Below are 19,942 nucleotides of genomic sequence, written 5' to 3' on the forward strand. Positions count from 1 at the left end.
ATAAATGTCACGCAAAGCTACAAAGTTTTATCTGGCATCAGCTTTATGCTTGTTGCATTTTCTTCGTTCCCATCTCTAAGATAAAACAGCTGTTTTTTATTTTTCTTCGCCGGTTTTTATTTAGCCGTGCAGTGAGGTCATCTGCTATACATACTTGCATTTATTTTTTTTACAATATTGAGTGATTTTTTTAGCAAAAGTTGAGTTGTTTATATGATTCTCAGTTTACTTAATACCACTGCGTTGTTAGTTTTCAAGCGCACATCATTTACAATGCCACGCGGGAGGACTTTGCTAAACGTTGTATCGGAGTTGGAGAAGTTCGCGCCACTTAATTTAGCGGAAAAATGGGATAATGTGGGTCTACTGATCGAGCCTCCAAAAGAAAGGTAAACCACAGATTTTTAAATATGAATTTCCATGTACCATGTATCTGCTTTTTTTTAAGATCCATACGAAAAATTCTGCTGACCAACGACTTAACTGAGCGTGTAATGAAGGAAGCTGTAGAACAAGCCACCGACCTGATTGTGTCTTATCATCCACCAATATTTGCCCCACTCAAACGCATTACACAAAAGTAAGTTTATCATAGAGCAAAATGTATAAAAATTTTCTTACCCAATATTGTGTAATGCATACTTAATTCGTTTATATGTATGTATTTATCTTCATCTGCAGAAATTGGAAAGAACGAATTGTTTCTATTTGCTTAGCAGAGGGCATTGCATTATACTCACCACATACGGCTTGGGATGCGGTGCCTGGTGGAGTGAATGACTGGTTATCTTCTGCACTACCGTGCATTGATATGCAGCCAATACAGGTAAGTGAAAACCGAAAAAAAAAACCCGGGGAAACTTTCCTTTACGGCCCTGGCGGGCAGAGGGGGAGGGGCATGGCACCTCACACACCGCGTTTTAGGGGGTTATGAACTGCCTTTTTCAAAAATGTAACTCCCAAATGCCCAGGCCCCTTATATGTCCCTGGAGAGCCTTTCCAAAAATGGGCAAAGGTCCAATTTTTGCTTGCGTTTTCGCTTGTTTCGAGTTGATGACTTCAGCCTTTCCGTTTTGTCTGATAACAGGAGGCCGCCAAGGGTATATAACATTTCTTGTGCATAAAGGCGAAGACCCCAGGCTCCAGAGGCTTCTATTGAGAAAGTTCATTCTGCGTTAGCGGCTTTCGGCGCAACACCTTTGGCACAGAACACCTTTCTGGGTTGGCGTCCTTCGGCCGCGCTTAGGGATTATAACCCTCACTAAGCAGAATTCACCTTTCTGTTAGTTAATAATAAAAAAGTACTTTTAAACTAAAGTTTAATTCCTTAGAAACGTATGCTTGTGAAAACATTAAATTCAGCCCACCGTTTCCGACGTAATTTGTGAAACAAAATCGGCCGTTAAGGAGAGCTACCCAAAAATGCAACTTTTTCAAAACGCTTTCAATAAGATAACGCATTTCAAAACGCATTCATTTTTAAGAAAAATGTTCTTGCTACCCAAAGCGAGCCATACATTTAATTATTAATAATCTCCAAAAATAGCTATTGGCATGCACACTTCTTTAAAACAGTTTCGCTGCTATCAACGAGCCTGCAGATATAGTACAGAGGGTAATATTAACTGCATTTTCGACAGAGGATATGTCTTTCAATCGTGACAGTTAGCCTAACGACTTTGACATCTTTAATACATATATAGTCTGTTCTAATGGCAGTCCGATTTAGAGGATTTAGTCAGAACTTACAGGAAATCGTTCCTATAGACAAAACCTGTAAGTGAAAATACTTTTGAGAGAGTAACTGAGCAACTGTTCCTAGCAAGAAGTTACAGGATTTAGTCGGGATTTTTTTACTGTAAGTTCATGAAAAGTGTCAAACGATGGGCAGAGCTGAATGGGAAAACAAAAACAGAACGCGGTGGAAGCAAAGAACCATGTATTTGTTAAAAATTGGAAGTAAACAGCGAAATATTTGAATATGTATAGATTTTAATAATTATTTAGTGATATTTCAGCCAAATCTGTGTTGTGATAATGGCATGTAAACAAACCGACTGACGTTTTTACAGGAAATAGTGCTTTTTGCGTTCCCGTATACTTCTGCATCTGTTCTCCTTGAGAGAGTAAAATTGTAGTTTAACAGTTCCACAGGTTTTAGTCCGAAGTTCAAAGGAACAGACCAAATGATAAGTCATCCGTTTTAATTTGTCGTAGTTGGACCGAACATGTAGTTCTCTCTTGATTACTCTCAATGCACAGCTTATTCTCTCCGCCTCGAATCCGTCGAAAACATGCTTCGGCCATAGCTAATTCAACGGCCCGTACCCTGTGAGATTCCTCTTGAATGAGATGGTGTGTTGATGGTTGTAAATGCAAATTCCAAAAATTGTTGTTGTAGCGGCTACTAAGCCCCGCACGGGTCGGTTCATCCGTCAACGTTGTCGTCCGTTTCTGCTAAGGGGACAGGGGCGTCAGCTGGGTTCTCAGTTGTCTATTGATTGGACTATCGAGCTCGCAATAGCTGAAGGTCTTCAAATTGATCATTGGTATTGCCAGCTGCCTTAGCTGAGCGGAGTTATACATACAGACTGAAACTGTTAATTGCGATTTGTATTAGTAGTTGACCCGTGTGAGCCATTGGCCTCTGAGTGAGTAAAAACATATTAGGATTTCTAAGGATTCTTCAGCTGTGAGGTTTTTTGTTTAAAATATTAGTTTTATATAAAAGTTTATATGCGATGACTATTTTTTTGCTAGAAATTATTGATGATCACAATTGAAGTATGGATTTCACTGTGCATACTTATCATTCTCTTTTTCTGCCCCTTTTTCCATTATAGACATCCCTTCACTTTCTTTGACTTCTTTGCTTATTGAGTTCTCCTCCACTGATTTTCCATTCTTGCGCCAGAAGCACAGTTTGAGAAAATAGATAAGCAGCAAAGGTAAAGGCGTCAACAATGCGTTGGCTATTGGCACAACACTCGTCATATCTGCTTGTGGCTGTGGTAATGTGAAATTCAACATAAACATGGGAATCCCGACATTGAGTATGCCAGTCTCAATAGAAATAGTAATAGCATCCTTTGCCGGTTGACCCAGAAGAGTAGCCAAAAGCCAACCGATTATATAGCCCAGCCACGGCAGTACACAACTACCGATTAAAATCTGTGAAATAAATAAAAAAAGTTATAAATGTATAAATTAATTCATATAACTCCTCAATTAACCTACCTCAATAGACAACAGTTTGAATATGAAGGAATTGATAATGCAGCCGAAAATTATTATGGATAGAATAAGCAACAATGAAATTGGCTTCAGCAGCTTGGAAATTCTGCTCGTAACTTCGGGTGCATACTTCTGCAGCATGAGACCCACGGCAATCGGCACAACTAGCGTAAACGAGATGACGGCAATTGTGTTGTAAGGAATAGCAAAATTTCCATCGCGAAATATTAATGCCCCCAATGTGAAGATCCACAATGGCATCATGACAAATGCCGCTAAATTGCTTATCGTCGTCATCGTAATGGACAAGCTGAGATTTCCATCCAGCAGCACAGCAAACATATTAGATGCGCCACCTGCTGGGGAAACGCCCAAGAAAAATAGTCCCAAACGTAACTCTATCATTTCACGAAAGAGAAAATAGCCAATTAAAAAACTCAGAACAGGCATCACACCAAACTGACAAAACAAGCCAATAGCTGGGCCCACTGGGCGTATCACAATAGCTTTCAAATCGGCCAAGTCCAAAACAGCGCCGAAATTTACATAGATAATTATCACAAAACTTGCAATGCATACGTTAAAAATAATATCGATCAAATTCATTGGTCTAGTCACAATAATTTTCATCAACTGTTGCGATATTTGCGGTTCATGGCTGTTCTTTTGTAGTTCCATGTGAACACTCGTGTATCCCAAAAATATAGCGTTGGCAGTGAAGTTTCCTTTTAGCAACGTTTTTCCCTCCACAAGGCTGGATATCATGTTAACATGATCTATATATATGACCTCGTCATTTTCGTTCAATACGTGCAGTTCAAAATCAGGGCCCCAAGACGATTCTATGTCAGTGATGGTAAAGGATACATTACGGGACTGTTGCATTGTCATATTTAACTGTTCAAATTCGAACTGCACATACCAAATGGGTGATTTTAAGTGATCAGTAACGTCTGTTACGTCACCGGTTCCGTGCCTTGCGCACAACAATGCGAGCAGCCAGAGAAGCTGCATTTTGAACTCCTTTTTTTTCACAAGTCCTCCAAAAGCGTTATCTAGTGTGCTCACCGTCACCGAATCGTATACCGAATGTTTTAATTATTAGATAGTTATAAAGTTTTAGCCCAAGTTGAGCGCGCACGCAGCTATTAGCGCCCGAGTACCGATTGCCATGAATCGCTAACTCTTAGTAGAGGTGTGTGCTATTTTTTCTTTTTAATAGTGGCTTATTATTTGCCTGAATATACAAACATATGTAGATACATACATATGTATGTATGTGCATACGTCCTTATGTAGTGTGATGTAAGCAATACTCAAGGCGTTAATTATCTGAAAATATATATGTAGATTTTAAATTTAATTCAGTAATAAGTTGATAGTAAAAAAAAAATATTTTTAAAACAAGCTTTCTAAATATGAATGAAATCGGACCTCAAATACTGGTTCACCAAATAAGTATATCAACTCCTGCGCCACCTACCGACAAAATTTTATGTGGAGTTATTCCTCATTCATGTAATTAATATACGTTCTTAATAGGAACGAAATCGAACTATAAATATGTGCGGGTTTTTCAAATATCTCGACTCCTGCGGTATATGTCTTATTAATTCATCTTTCGTATTGCATTGTCATCGGGTTCTGAGCCAACTGCGAAGTCTAAAGTATCCAGGTCATCGGCGAGTTGGTCAAAAATGTGTTGCAAGATTTGCCCCAAACAAACATACATACTTACATACTTGCAGAGCAAGTTAAATAAAAGCTTGTAAAAAATAATAAATTTTCACTTAGAAAAATGTAGTGTATGTATGTTTTACTGCAATATAGAATGGATCTATTTAACATTACAAGGTAATTAAAAAAAACGTCTGTGCAAATTAGAGTAATCAATGAAGCTTTTCTCCCGTAAATAATTTTTCCCAACAGACAATTTCAGGAGTTTAAGGCAGAGACCATAACGATTATAAGGAATAAAATTAAACATTGCTCTATAATTATTACTGAACAATGGAAAAGTTGTTTTCGTAAATTATTTTCATTTTCTCATAATAATTATATGGGATTTTTATTTGTTTCGTCTCCCGGGACGTTTATTTCAAAACGGAAATGATTTACGCCTTCACTTAATAATTATATGGGACTTTTATTGAAATGAAACTTCTTAATTGAGTTCGGAGATTTGACGCGTTATATATTTAACGCCACGATTGTTCATGTCATCAAATCTGTATCGTTCGTTAGATTTTCAAAAATGGGGTGTCAAATTAAAAGGGCTTTGCTTTTACGTGGTTTTGGGTTTTTGAAAAGGGTTGCCAGATGTTAGTAAATAAAATTCCAATAATTTAGCTCGGAGATGTTTGCGTTTAATTTCGTGAAATCGGCAGTACATGTACCCATTCTATTAAGAGAAAACATGGGACGTAAATCATTGTCGTCTTGAAATAAACATCACGAAAGACGAGAAAGATAAAAGTCGCATATAATTATTATGAAAAGACGTAAATAATATTCGTCTTGAAATAAACCATCCCGAGAGACGAGAAAAATAAAAATCACATATAATTATTATGAATTGACGTAGATAATTTCCATCTGAAAATAATCGTCACCCTAGAGGAAAAAAGATATTTCTCGTAAATAATTATTATACAAAGACGAAAAAATATTCTCTTAAATCGAGGCGACATTTTTGATCTCAAATATTAGGATAATAATTATTTTGGGTCTCTTTCACTTAAGAAGATCTAACTAAATTATCTCCTGGGTCTGGCTATGAAATACGTATATACCAATCGGTACAGAAAAACGGCCTGAATCATCAAAATGTTGATGGATAACTCGATGAACTTTTTGTTTAAGAGATATCTATACATACATATATATATATATGAAATTTTTTATAATTTTTTTTTTACTGCATTTCTAAACAGTTCGTCTGAATCCAATGGAATTTCGACTTCTTTGAGTATACCCAAGGCACATTAAACAGGTAGTATCAGTAGAGCAAAAACAACATTTGCGTGTATTTTGTTGTTGCTTCTGGTATCGAAAGTGTCAACAACTGTTCTGAATTTTTTCTTCTAAATCAAAGCGTGCCATGTGAAATACAAAAAATTATAAAAAATAAAAAATTTAAATTGGAAAAAATAAAAATTGATGCAACTTTCTTTCCTAGTAAATTTGTTTGCTTCTCGAAGCATTGATCCATCCTTTGCAAGGCCCAGTAATCAGCGGTCGTGCTGCCGAGTTGGGCGAACGTTCCAAAAGCTGCTATTCAATCGCTTGTTTTGTATGGAAAAAGGTTTCACATGCAAATGGATTTAAACAATTCAGAATTTTTGTGAGAAAAAATTAAAAATATTTGACATTTTCGAGACCAAATAATTTGAAAATAAATCAAATCAGCTGCTCTACTGATACTACCTGTTCAATGTACCTTGAGTATACCCCATATTGTTTATGCCGTTCTTGTAACAGCAGTGTTCAATCCCACGAGGTATCGCCAAGTAGTTATTTATGGTGTTTGCCACTTCTGAGTACAACAGAGTGAGGCAGAAGTGGTTCTGTTTTCTCGTCATTAATGTTCGGTGGTCAAGCTCCTTAAGCAAGGATGTCCCTACGGGTGCTGAGACTCGTACTGACTGCATCGCTTTGTAGGTTGTTAGATATATATAGAGTATGTACAGCGACCAGTAGGTATATTTCGCCCTCAGGTTATCACAACACTACATACATCTCACCCTAAGGACTCCATAAATTTGAGAATAGATCCCGGAGGTAGGGCATGTATGTGCTGTTGTTGTTGTTGTAACAGCATACAAATTCCCCAAAGAGATTTTGGGAGTGTTGCTGGAGTGACAGTCCTTGGCCAGATATAAATCTGGGTCGTTCCGGTTACGTAGACCCGACTGTCGTGGGAACGGCATGTATGTGCTCTTCTCTTTTCCTTAAATGTTATATGCACCTCTCTCTTCTCCGTAAAACGGCCTCATACTCCAGGATGGGGTACAATAATGTCTCTTTGGGGGATCCGAAACAGAGTGTTGTTAGGTTGGCTTTCTCGGTGACATCCCACTGGAAATTGCTTCAATAATATGGTGTTATGCTCTTTCACCGCCAGCATCTGGCTTTCTTTCTATGGTAGATTCGATATAGGGGCTACTAAGTTGCACATGCAATATGTATGTATGTTCATATAAGGTGGTGTTACCCAAGGCGAATTTTTATAAGGAGGAGAAAGAATACAAAAGCAAAAATTCCATGTATTTTGTATTACGGGTATTATGTCAAAATCTCAATTCGCCCAAAAATTTACATGTACATATGTATTTTGTTTTTGGATGGGTGTTCTCTGGCACTTAGTTTTTGCAGATACAGTTGTCCACAAAATAATAGGAGTGCGATATTTTGACCAGTTTTGGCTATTTGTCTTTTGTTTATTTAATGTTTATTATTTTTTTATAAAAGCCTAGCTGGCTATACAACAAACACCATATAAATTCAGATTTTAAACTTTGTATAAAAATTATAAAAATTTTGCAATTTTTCACCCAAATTTCAAACTTTTTAATCAGAATCTTTAGAAAAAATTCTGGTATGCAGTTTTGTAGCACATTCAATTCTAGTCTGAAGAAGTGCAAGTTTCAAGCGGCTAAAAAATTCCGTTGATTTTTGAGAATTTTTTTGGTTAAAGGTGTTTCACGTTTTTTCCATACAAAGTATGTCGACAATTTTCTTTTATATGGAGGACACTGCCAGCAAAAAAATTGCCAAAAATCAACGGAATTTTTTAGCCGCTTGAAACTTGCACTTCTTCAGACAGATTCTGATTAAAAAGTTTGAAATTTGGGTGAAAAATTGCAAAATTTTTATAATTTTTATACAAAGTTTAAAATCTGGATTTATATGGTGTTTGTTGTATAGCCAGCTAGGCTTTTATAAAAAAATAATAAACATTAAATAAACAAAAAACAAATAGCCAAAACTGGTCAAAATATCGCACTCCTATTATTTTGTGGACAACTGTATATGTACATACACAACTTGCATTTTTGGCATATATTGCCAATTGTGGAAAAATTTGATATAAATTCAGCAAATACCAAAATGCTCGAAACCCGCTCGAATGATGTTGTTTTTGTTTTCTTTAATCAAAAATTCAAGTGTTTTCATTTCTTTTGGTATGTGGTTGATATCATGATAAAAACATAGTAAGAAGAACCCTTCTCTCAATTCGTCGGCCATGATTTTTTTTTGAAGTTTGCCAGCAAGGCGAATTTATACAAGGTGGTGTTAACTGAACAAAGACAAAGAATACAACAACAAATTATACGCACATTGACAATCAGTACTAAACAAAATTACAACAAACGCATCATTTTGACAAAAGGTAAAAATTCGCCCTAAAATCAGCGGATCCGATAACGACCCACATTTATATTTGGCCAAGGACTGTCACTCCATCAGCACTCCCCAAAAACTGTTTGGGGAGCTTGTATGCTGCTATAACAACAACAACAACACCACCACCTTGTATAGATTCGCCTTGCTTGCCAGCAACGTCTACGATTTGCAGGTATTGCAGTATTTAGTCCAAAGTCATTCCCGTACGCCACGTTCACATAAGGTTTATTAAAGGCAAAAACAGCTGTTCCTGTAAAACCTACAAATTCTGGGGTACAGGAACAGGCTGCATATAAAACTGAAAGTGAAAAAATGAATTTGTCCAAATTTATGTTTTTTGAGATTGTAAATCAGAATGTTTGTGTGAGAATGCTAAAAGTGTCTCTCAGCGGTTCTTCCTTACAATATTTTTATTATGGTTGTTTATATCTTCTAAGTATGTTTACATATTTGATTCAAATCTATTGGCATAAATGATTTGATATACAAAATATCTTTGTCATTTTGTAAGCATGTGCATACGCTGGAAGTGGGAGAAAGAGACAAAAAGTATGTGTGTGTATTTTGGCTTTTGAGTAACAGATGGCGCAGCTCCGGAGAAATATAACCTCTTCGCAGCATATGTATGCACATTAGGGTGGTCCTTAAATGTACGAAGAAAATTTTTACATCAGATTTCCTAAGCCTCAACCTCTATGTCGATGCTACTACAGTCGAAGATATCACATATAAATTTTGGTTCTTCTTTATTTGCGCTGTGACCGCCTGAGCGATTTTGGTCGTATGTATGTACATATTGTATGTGCATACGAATGCATAATACGTGAAAACTTTTTTGTCATATCAGATCTGTACCGATCGTTCGATTTTACAAAAAGAGGTATCAAATTAAAGGGCGTGTTCTGCAAATGTGCAGTAACGTTTTATTTGCTTCAAAACGAGTGAAAATGCATTCCATATTATTTATAAGTTCAATCAATTATTGCAATATGGGTATCGATGGAAATCGATCGATTGAAAAGGGCGTTATTTCTTAATTATATGTAGGAGGATTTCCACCTGTTTACAAAATTTAATTCAATGTATAAAATAGGCTTTGAAAAAACTGTATCCTCAAAACACATGTAACGGGGTTGCTACCCATTTCAAAATTTAAATTCAACTTGAATTAAGGGAATTAAATAACTTGATTATGTATGTATATTTGGGTGTCACGCGAAAAAGGTTTAACAAGGTTTTAGTTTGAAAATATTTTTAACAGTTTTACCATCTGTTTAAAGCCGATTTTATTTAAATTGTCCACAAGTTACTGTATGAAATATTAAAATATGGGCGTCAAACGAATTAGTATAAGGAAATATTTAGGGCCAATGTCAGGTGAATATTAAAACGGCACTTAAGTTTAATTTTGGATTGTTATTTAAATGCCATTTAGCTTTCGTTGGGTTTCAGATCAACTTTATTTACATAAGCCAAACAATTGGCAACACGGTTGCTTATTCTTTGAAATTGTTGTTGCATTTCCTTGTTTGTTTACATTTTGTGCTGAAAAGCTGATTGTTGTTTGGCAAGATTGATAAAATAGCTTACCCATCCATCTTGGTGGTTTGTTACAAACACAGAGTTGATTATATCTCATACTTAAATAGCCAATATTGACCATTTAAGTATAGATTAAATGTATGATCTGAAAATTAACTTTTAGTTAATCAACATTAAAAAGGGGTACCATCTGTTTAAAAAGTTAAACTCAATTTATTTAGTTAGTTACAGAAATCATTAAAGGATGGGTAGCACTTGAAATGGATTTAAAATTCAATACAATAAAATCAAAATCCATGTACAGTTTTTAACCTGAATGTGCTGCTAATATTATCAAGTATTTTACGTTTAAGTAGAGCCCGCAGGTTAAGGCTTAGGCGCTGGACTGATCCTTTTTTTCAATATTTTTAAATTTCTCAAGGCTCACTATGACATTTAAAAAAGCAAAATAAAATTGCTCCACTTTTAACCCAGTAAAATTAGACTTTCTCAAAAAAATTTGTAGTAGCGAACTTTTGGTGCAGTTTACTTCTATTTGACCGTTGATCATAAATCCACAGTCTTGCCCCTAAATTTCATATGGGAACATTCCGCTATTTTTGATTTTATGTTGTTTTGTTTTTTTGCGAACTTATTTGGTTTTTTTAAAAAAGGTTGAATGCAAATTTATGGAGAATTTACTTTCCCACATTTTTTATATACAACGTGGAGACGAACAACTAATACACATTTTTTTTTCAAAAATTGAAGGGTTTTTTATGGATTTTGCAAAGCAAGTATTATATTGTTAATGTTTCACAGATTTTACTTTAGTATTATTATATAGTTTTAAAATTTTAGTCCTTTTTTGCATTTGCCAGCAGTGTAAACTGTGGGAGATTAGTACATGGGGCACGTATGTCTTTTTCAAGTATATTTTTTCTTGGACTTTGTATCAGCGTTGTCCTTTACTCTTATTATTTTTGTGATGCATGCAATAAAGGCGCAGTGAACCACTTGACCACGTTCAAAATTTACTGGGCAACGAATCTGCATAATCAAAAAAAAAAACATTAAAACATTTTATTTATTTAATTTTCCTGAGTTTTTAACAGGGTTGGCAAGGCGAATTCATATAAGGCGGTGTTGCTAGAACAGCTACTTTAATTCGCCTCGGTACATATACCTATGTCAAAACTCCTTAAGCCTGATTTTCACTATGTCAAATTGAGTGGAATTTGTCGTCAAATAAATGAAAACACATTGTCAAATGGGATAAAAAAGCGGTTTACCGATTGATTTGGATCTGGATAGTTCTTTAGTCGTGTATATGCGCTGTTAAATTGGCTATATGTCTGTTTTGGCTTATTAAATCATCGGTCTAGGTATGAATAAAGGAGATAAAGTTGCGTCAAAATATGTCGCCAAATTTTGGCGTCAAAATATGACATAGTGAAAACCAGTCTTTATGAGTGATTGCGAAAGTTAAGCTGAAATTAGTCAAGAACGTAAACCTACCGGTACGTAAACCCGAGTCAGCTGACACGATCTGTCTTACCAAAGCGCCATGTAAATGAAAACTCAACACCGCAGAATTTTTCTGTAGTTGTAGCCCGTAGCGCAGAAATCTGCGGAATTTAGGTTTTTCCGTGTCAGCTGATTTCTCCTTCTTTAGATGGTTGCCACTTCGTCAGTTTTACAGATGGTAAAAAAGATATAAGTTCCTACTCAAAATATGTTTAAAATATTTGAAATTTACATTGAATAAGGTTTTTGTTGAAAACTAAATAGTTTATATTAAGCTACAAACTATTATAGCACGAAAAATTGTAGTTGAAAGGCCAAGTTTATGAAAAGGCATTGATGAGTGGCAACAGTGTAGTAAGCAACACTGAGGGCTCCAGTAATCGACAAAATTCTGCGTATACAGACTGCGTTTAAGTATACGTTCTGCGTTCTCGACTAATTTCAGCTTAAGAGTGTTGGAATTGTCTGTCCCGTTTCCTCCATGAACGAAGTATAGCTGAAACTTGACATTTGTGTGCCGAAAGCGAAAACAAAACACAAATGTAGTTTTTGTTTTTGTACTACCGCTACCACCTTATATGAATTCGCCTTGAGGGTTGGAAAAAATATTTTTATGTTTTTTGTTATAGTATGAACTATTTTTTTATAAAAAAAAACTCAAAAAATATTAAATAAAAAGTTTTGCATATCTACATGGTGAAAAATTCTCTACGCCAATATTTTCTGCCGTGAGTGTAGCTCCTTCTAGTTTAGTATGATTTTAAGCTTTAATTTTTCCTAATAAGTTTTGTTAAACATTAATCTAATGAACTTCATACCATTTCATTGTATTTTGGCACGTTTTTGGTAGGAGTGGCAACACTGCTTTGTATAAAAAATAACAAAAAAAATAAAAACTGTATAGTGTTTGTCGTCCTAGTCACCAGTTCCGAGACTATTCGATTTCTAAGTATGGAGCCTTATGTTGGCCAAAGGGAAGAGTATAAAGGACTCAAAATGGTTCATCCATTAGCCTATGGTTGCAGAATATATGGAATAAATTAACTGGCGTAGGCTTGCGTGCTGTGATTTTCTCTAAAAGTGTTTACCGCTGGTTAACCCAAATAAAGATTAAAATTTAATAACTAATTAATAAAATTAAAGTAAAATCAGTGGAAAATTAACAATAAAATACTTTTTTAGTAAATTCTATAAAGGATCCTTTCATTTTTCAAAAAAGCCTAGGTAACAGTTATTCGTCGCCACCCTATATAAGGTAAAAACAAAAAATTTTTTTTATTTTCAATAATTAGCAAAAACTGCGAAAAAATTACATTATCACCAATTTCGCCATTTTTCAACAATTTCTGTTGAAAAGAGAGGATTTCATTCTCAACAACTTTTGTAGGAACATTTTTTTTGTACGACGCTTAGATCACCACCGGGAACGTGCCAAACATAGCGCTGTAAGGGTCCGCCATTTTGAATTCTTCCCACTTGACCTCAGACTCGTAATAAGCGGCCCAAAGAACCCGAGAGAAAAACGTTTCAAGCAATATTGGATTCGACACTATGAATTCTTCAAATCATGCTCTAGGTTCGTAATCAGCAACCTCAAAAACATAAGAACCTGATGTTACTTTTTAACCGACTTCAAAAAAAGAGGAGGTTGTCAGTTTGTCGGAATATTTTTTTTAACTTTGGACCACGTTAACCGATTTCGATAATTCGTTTTTCATCGGAAAGGTGGTATCTCAAGGGTGGTCCCATACTAATTTTGTTTAGTTCCAGTAATTGGATCGTGAAGAAATTAACGATGATCTTAAATTTTTTATATGAGAATTGAAGACGGTTTTGTTTTTTTGCTTAAAAATTACTTGTTTTCTTAGTGTTGAATTCTTCGGTGGCAAAGTTGTATAGCAAAATCTAATTTGCGATAAGTTTAGACGAAAATGTTGATGAAATACTCGAGAAACTTTGGCATTTGAATATGCTATGTATTGTCAACAGAAATTGATGGAAAATACCGAAATTTTTGCAGTTTTGGCTAATTATTTACAATAAAAAATATTTTATTTTTTGTCAATATTATTGTAGCGTATTAATATTTATTTGAATATTGTTATTGAGCTTTGTACCACGATTATGTTTTTTAGGAAAAATGGAAAAACCAACAAAGTCTAAGTGGTAGCAGCTATAACTTCCTAAAAAATTTTCGAGGTACAAAGCTCAATAGCAATATTGAAAAAAAAGTTGTTTTCTAAACCTTATGAATAAAAAATGTGGGAAATTAAATTCTCTACAAAAATGAGATTTGGTAACCCTGAACTCCAGGCAACGAGCTTTATGCATAAAACTCGTTAAATCGTTATTAAAACAACAGATTTGTAAAATAATTTCTAGAAAAATACCGCCTTCAAAGAATAAACCGATTTTTCGCCGTTTTTTTTTTTAATTTAGAGACCAGAATCAACAACAAAATTTAGGTGTTGTTTTAAACAGTTCAGAGTTACTGAATGTCCTTTTGTGGGTCCCCAATGAAAACGATTTCGCTAATCCGTTATACAAAACTGAAATGCATGTGGTGCAAGCAAATTTTGAGAAAGTGCTCATAGCCGCTTTTAATTTTCCTTTTCAACGTTTAAAAAATCTTGGGTAAAGTGGTTTGCACATATTTCACTATATCCCTGGCTCTTACGTAGTGTCTAATGTTTTATTGCTTATTAACCGACTTCCAAAAAAGGAGAAGGTTATCAGTTCGTCGGAATATTTTTTTTTTTTATGTATGTTACCGCATAACTTTGGACCACGTCAACCAATTTCGATAATTGTTTTTGCATCGGAGAAGTAGTGTCTCAGATCCGATCATTGGATCATGAAATATATAGATATATATATATTTTTTTTTTAAGTTGGTTTTTTTTTCTAAAAATTACTTGTTTTGTACTTTATTGTCAGTATACGCTGTGATTTTGCAGAGAGATCAAGCAATTTATGATTCTTTTTGCTACGGCCTCATTTCGCTACAATGAGAAACATGTTTTTTCGCACTCGTGGGTTTTCCTTCTACTGTTTTCCTAATCTACCGATATATCCTTTGTAAATATTTTTTTTTTTTAAGTCTCAGAGAAAAAATGCAAAAGCACGTTACTTTTCGTGACATTGAGTTTCGGAATACTAAATTAGCAAGAATATTTTCAGTTTTCGTTCACTTAAATAGAAATTATTTCCGCATTATAATCAGTGTTGCCGTTTTTGCCCTTTGATGGCTAAATTTAGCTACCACATCCTTTTTTGGCCACATAAATTTTAAATTGCCCCTAGCCCTTTTTTTAGCCCTTTTTAGAATTTATTCATACTTGGCATGAAAAAGTTATATATGCTTAATTTGTTTTTTTTTTTGCATTTATGTATTGTACCAGCATGCTGGTGTCGTTAGTGGTGAAATTAGCTCAATTTCCTAAGTAAAAAGTATTTTGGCGGAAATTTCTTGCACTATATGAGTCAAAGCCGTGTTTGTGGATTAAAAAAAAAAACAATGTTTAACAAAATGCTAGAAAAATTATGAAATTTCGGCTCTAATCATTTCGATTTTTCCTCGACCTCATTTGTAAAGAAATAAATATTGTACCAGCATGCTGGTAAGTTATATGCTTCGAGCCTGATGGTACAATCGCTTGATGGAACCAGCAAGCTGGTGTCGTATATTTCCCCTTTTATACAAAAAAGTTTTTGGTTGGATAAAATATTAGCCTTTTTTCCAAAGTTCATTGTTTTTATATACCATTACTTATTAAAAATGTTAACGTGTATACTTATATATGTATATGTAAGTAAAAAAATTCAGCCACAACGACTTTTTGAGTTCTTTTTTAGACCTTTTTTTGAAGGAATTTGGCTACCACTAAAAATTATGCGCGGCAACACTGATTATAATATACAACGAGATAATTTTTAGTGGAATGCTTTTTAAGATTGCACAGTAGATTTTGGTATATTTAGTTTGGCTCCTGTGTTTAAATAGTCCGCAATTCATTCCGCATACGTTATTCTTTTGATCTGTTCTTCAAGGTAAACATGTTTCCTAACCGAATAAATAGCAGACGGAATAAACAAATAATTGGACAGTTGTTTGGTTTGGTTTCACATTTGCGTTCTTTGAGTTTCAGTCAGTGTTGCCAGATTTGATTTTCAAAAAACTGTGAATTCCCATAAACAACATTGTAGCCATCAAAAACGAGGAGATTTTTGGAATGCAGCTGATCTCTTTTCTTCAAAAGTGGAAACACTGCACCTACATCGCCTCTTTTCACTTAAAAATTTACTTCCAAAAACCGAAAGATAAAAAGTTGTAAGCTTATCTAAAAAAACCTGATTTGCAGCTAAAACTGCGAATATGACAACTTTTATACTTTTTATACTGTATTTTCTCCTGGCATCATTGGTTAAGGTAATACCTTGCAACTTTTATTTCTGAAATGTATTTTCGAAAAGATACAAAAAGTTGTTCTTGGGTTTTCACATAGCAAAGCACAAATTCTCTTTCTCAATTTCAATTTTGCGTGGAAAAGTTGCAGAAATTGCTACGTGTGAGTGCACTTTAAGTAATGGATCATATGCTCAAGATTCATGAACCAATTAGAACAGATCTGACCGGTTGAGAAGCAGCCATTTGTAATAGCAATTGAATTAATTTTGAAGTTTGCTATTTCTGTTTTGCTTCTTTCTTTATGTGCATTTTGTCGGTGGTTTATTTCAGTGATTTTTAAGTGATTTTTTGTGCAAATGTAATTAAAATGAAGTGCGCGGTGATTGGATGCAAAAACACGTACAAAAATAATAAATTGGTTAGCACAAACATGTGCACAACATTGCTTGCATTTTTTTTTATGCTTCGTCTTCATATTTTTTGTTTACTTTTCACAGAAAATAACATTACGAACGTCAGCCAGAAAATTATTTTTTTCTTTTCCTTCATCTTGTCAGATCTTGTGTAGTTGGATCATGGCTCAAGATTTTTCTTGAAAAAAATTGCTCATTGACGGTGGTTAACAATGGCTAACAGAATATTGAGATTATATCTGTGTTCGTATGGAACAATACCTTATGTCGAAATGCTGGCTTTAGTATAATGCGGCATTCGCAGCACACGATTGCGAATGGCTCACTGGCGCCGAGCCGTTGAAAAACGTTTGGCAAAAAAAAAACGTGCATAAATAGTTCCGATGCTAGCAAGTCAATACTCTTATTAAGTCGCATCATAAAATTTCTTGTCGTTTAAAGAATGAGGGGAATGTCGCATTATACTAAAGCCAGCCTTTCGACATAAGCTACTATTCCATATGAACACAGATATGTCGCCACGCGAGCATTTCAACTAACTGGCTAAAACTATGTTCACATTACCAACATAAAATATTTAGTTTCGTTTAAAATACCTCACTAAATTAAGTGCGTTCATACACGCGATTCTTTATTTGTCTTGACAGCTTTGTAGCAACCCTGTGTTATTGTTTATTTAACCAAAAGAGATCGGGAATGTGAGTAATTGCGTATATTTTTATATTCTGAGTTGTTTGTGGTAATTTTTTAGATTTTAGATGAGTGATCAAAAGAGAAAGCTTCTGGAAATATTTTACAAACTACCACGCGCGATTATTAAAAACAAAAACGTCCAAACACAATGACATATCAGTTATGGGACAATACTTTTTTCGATTATTATCGATAAAATTAGAGCCGACACTGATTTGTTCGTGATTTGGTTCTTGGTTTAAGATAAACTACGTACTTTCAACTTAATTTACTGAGAGACTTTACAAGGCGAAATTACTTAGTTTGTACTTAATTTATGCGTAAATTAAGATTGATCTCTAAATTACGCCAATGGGAACATAGTTTAAGAATTCACGTTGATTTATAATTTTTGTTTGCTGAAAAATTGGTAAAATTTTTGTATGGATCTACAACTTCAAATCGATAAAAAAAATGGTAACCAACTATTAAAAATCCTTGTGAAGGTTCTCTCCAAGACACCAACCACCTCTTCACCTGCCCGCTTATGCCTCCACTCAGCTAACAGCGCACTTTGGTCCGACGCCATCGAAACAGCGCGTTTCCTGGGCTTACCGTTAGTTGAGCTCGATTAGTTGAGACGATTGATGAATTAGCATTTATCATGGCAAACCAAGTTACACGACAAGAGAGATTGCAGAAACATTGAATATCAATTAAAAATGTATTCACATTTAGGGTATTCACAGTTTACTTTTAAAGTTAAAAGGTGGCAACTTTAACAAGATAACACACTCGAACTGTGAGGAACCCTTATGTTTAAATAAAGTATTAAGTTGATCAACAATACCACGCATTGCTAGACCGTTTGCCTTTCACGCGTTTGTGTTTAGAGAGCGTCAACAAACCACATACATATTTCTCTCTATTCTTTCTTCTCTTTTTTATACTCAGCTAGCACAGCGCAAAAATAAAAAAAGAACCTTTGCCAGCTTCAGGCAGGCGCAAAGCGAAACTAATGTACAAGCAGCGCTGCGCCCAAAGCGAAATTCATGTATGTATGTACAAGCAGCGATAGATGCCAGTTTAAAGCTGAAATTAGTCAAGAACGTAAACCCGAGTCAGCTGATACGATCTGTCTTACCAAAGCGCCATGTAAATGAAAACTCAACACCGCAGAATTTTTCTGTAGTTGTAGCCCCTAGCGCAAAAATCTGCGGAATTTAGATTTTTCCGTGTCAGCTGATTTCTCCTTCTTTAGATGGTTGCCGATGGTAAAAAAGATATAAGTTCCTACTCAAAATATGTTTAAAATATTTGAAATTTACTATTGAATAAGGTTTTTGTTGAAAACTAAGTAGTTTATATTTAGCTAAAATCTATTATAGCACGAAAAATTGTGGTTGAAAGGGTTACTTTATGAAAAGGCATGGATGAGTGGCAACAGTGTAGTAAGCAACACTGAGGGCTCCAGTAATCGACAAAATTCTGCGTATGCAGACTGCGGTTAAGTATACGTTCTGCGTTCTGGACTAATTTCAGCTTAACACAAAACATAAACATGAGACAAAGTCGAGTAATTTTGCCCAAAAGTGTTATCTCTAATTAGTATGGGAACCAACAACAAACAAAGTTACCACATGGTAAAATGTTTTAAAGTTACCAGGTGGCAAAATTAACACAGTAGATAATATAGAACTGTGAGCGCCCTAATTGTCCAAAAAGCGCGATATTTGGGCCCCATATTATCTCAATGAAATTCATTTGACGGCCTATGAGAGTTGTTGCTGAAATGTGATGAAAACTAGTAGCCAATTCTTAACAATCGTGTACAATGCAATGATATTCAGACCTTCATTAAAGGAACGTTATGCTCTCAGTGTGATCGGATTGCAAGAGTGTGGTGTTGTTTAAGCTTCTACCAAGGAACCGAACAATAAATTCGGGCGAGTATTGTAGGCAATTGGACAGTTTGAACGAATCTGTAATCCAAAAACATCAATCGCCAAGGAGTTTGGTTGCTAACACGACATTATTGCAGCCTACCTGCTAATAATAATAATCCGGGAACGGACTTTTAGTACCTAAAAACCTATAAAACAGGCAAAATAAAATAACGATATAGGCAGGAAAGGCCACTAGAAATCGGAAAAAAAGCACTAAAGGCACTTAAAAAAAGACAAAAACCGAAAAATAATCAAAAAATATATTTATTTGAGAAATATTTATTTTACAAGTAAAAAGAGAAAAAGAGAGACCTACAGTTTTACGCCGACTCCGAACGGCGAGTGTATTTTGGAGAAGCTGTTTTTGATGGCAGAAATACACTCGGAGGTTTGCAATTGCCTGCCGAGGGGCGACAGCTATTAGAAAAAACTTTTTTTTTTTTATGTCGGGCTTAGTGCTAACGCGCACTGCTAACCACTACACTAAAGCGGCTGACTTTGCACTGAATGAGAATTTTTGGCCACTTCAAACTCGCACATTATTTTACTAAAGTTTAATGGGCTAGAAGACTGCATACCCGAAATTTTCCTAAAAGAATTTTTTTAAATTTTGTACAAATTTTGGAACTTTTTATGTATTACATATATAGTCTTTGTTAAAGTGCGAATATTCAAAAAATTCTTTTTTCATTCGTTACTGCTAACGTAAACTAATTAGAAAAACATGCAAAAAATTCGCAATGACTTTTACTCCACCCGAAATGGATTTACTTATGTACATACATACATACATACATACATATGTATGAATGTTC

At 34.8% G+C, this 19,942-nt stretch overlaps 2 protein-coding genes across 3 annotated transcripts in view; one reads left to right on the forward strand and one right to left on the reverse strand.

The window, feature by feature from the left end:
- The first annotated feature begins 75 nt into the window (after positions 1 to 75).
- Positions 76 to 19,942, forward strand: part of LOC118733955 (NIF3-like protein 1) — an 83,321-nt gene continuing 63,454 nt past the window's right edge. Inside the window, exons 1-4 of one of the 2 annotated variants that reach the window (XM_036463606.1) lie at positions 85 to 199; positions 251 to 389; positions 449 to 580; positions 682 to 826. In XM_036463606.1, coding sequence (XP_036319499.1) covers positions 274 to 389; positions 449 to 580; positions 682 to 826 — 393 coding nt within the window. In that variant the 5' untranslated portion in view covers positions 85 to 199; positions 251 to 273. Of the gene's footprint in view, positions 390 to 448; positions 581 to 681; positions 827 to 19,942 lie in introns of both variants that reach the window. The other variant, XM_036463605.1, reaches the window with a different exon arrangement.
- Positions 2,619 to 4,348, reverse strand: LOC118733953 (sodium/bile acid cotransporter-like). Its single transcript, XM_036463601.1, has 2 exons — positions 3,238 to 4,348; positions 2,619 to 3,171 (listed from the first exon to the last, which is right to left on the reverse strand). Exons 1-2 carry the CDS (start codon positions 4,246 to 4,248, stop codon positions 2,794 to 2,796), a joined length of 1,389 nt encoding a protein of 462 aa, XP_036319494.1. The 5' UTR covers positions 4,249 to 4,348; the 3' UTR covers positions 2,619 to 2,793.

The sequence above is a fragment of the Rhagoletis pomonella genome, unplaced genomic scaffold (assembly GCF_013731165.1).
Source record: "Rhagoletis pomonella isolate Grant_MI unplaced genomic scaffold, Rhpom_1.0 Rhpom_scaffold_00002, whole genome shotgun sequence".
In the NCBI taxonomy this organism is placed as follows: Eukaryota; Metazoa; Arthropoda; class Insecta; order Diptera; family Tephritidae; genus Rhagoletis; species Rhagoletis pomonella.

Excerpts from the sequence above, each read along its gene's own strand:
- LOC118733953 (XM_036463601.1), bottom strand. The coding sequence starts at position 4,248 with ATGCAGCTTCTCTGGCTGCTCGCATTGTTGTGCGCAAGGCACGGAACC. Across the intron at positions 3,172-3,237 it reads TCAAACTGTTGTCTATTGAG|ATTTTAATCGGTAGTTGTGT; the intron begins GTAGGTTAATTG and ends TTTATTTCACAG.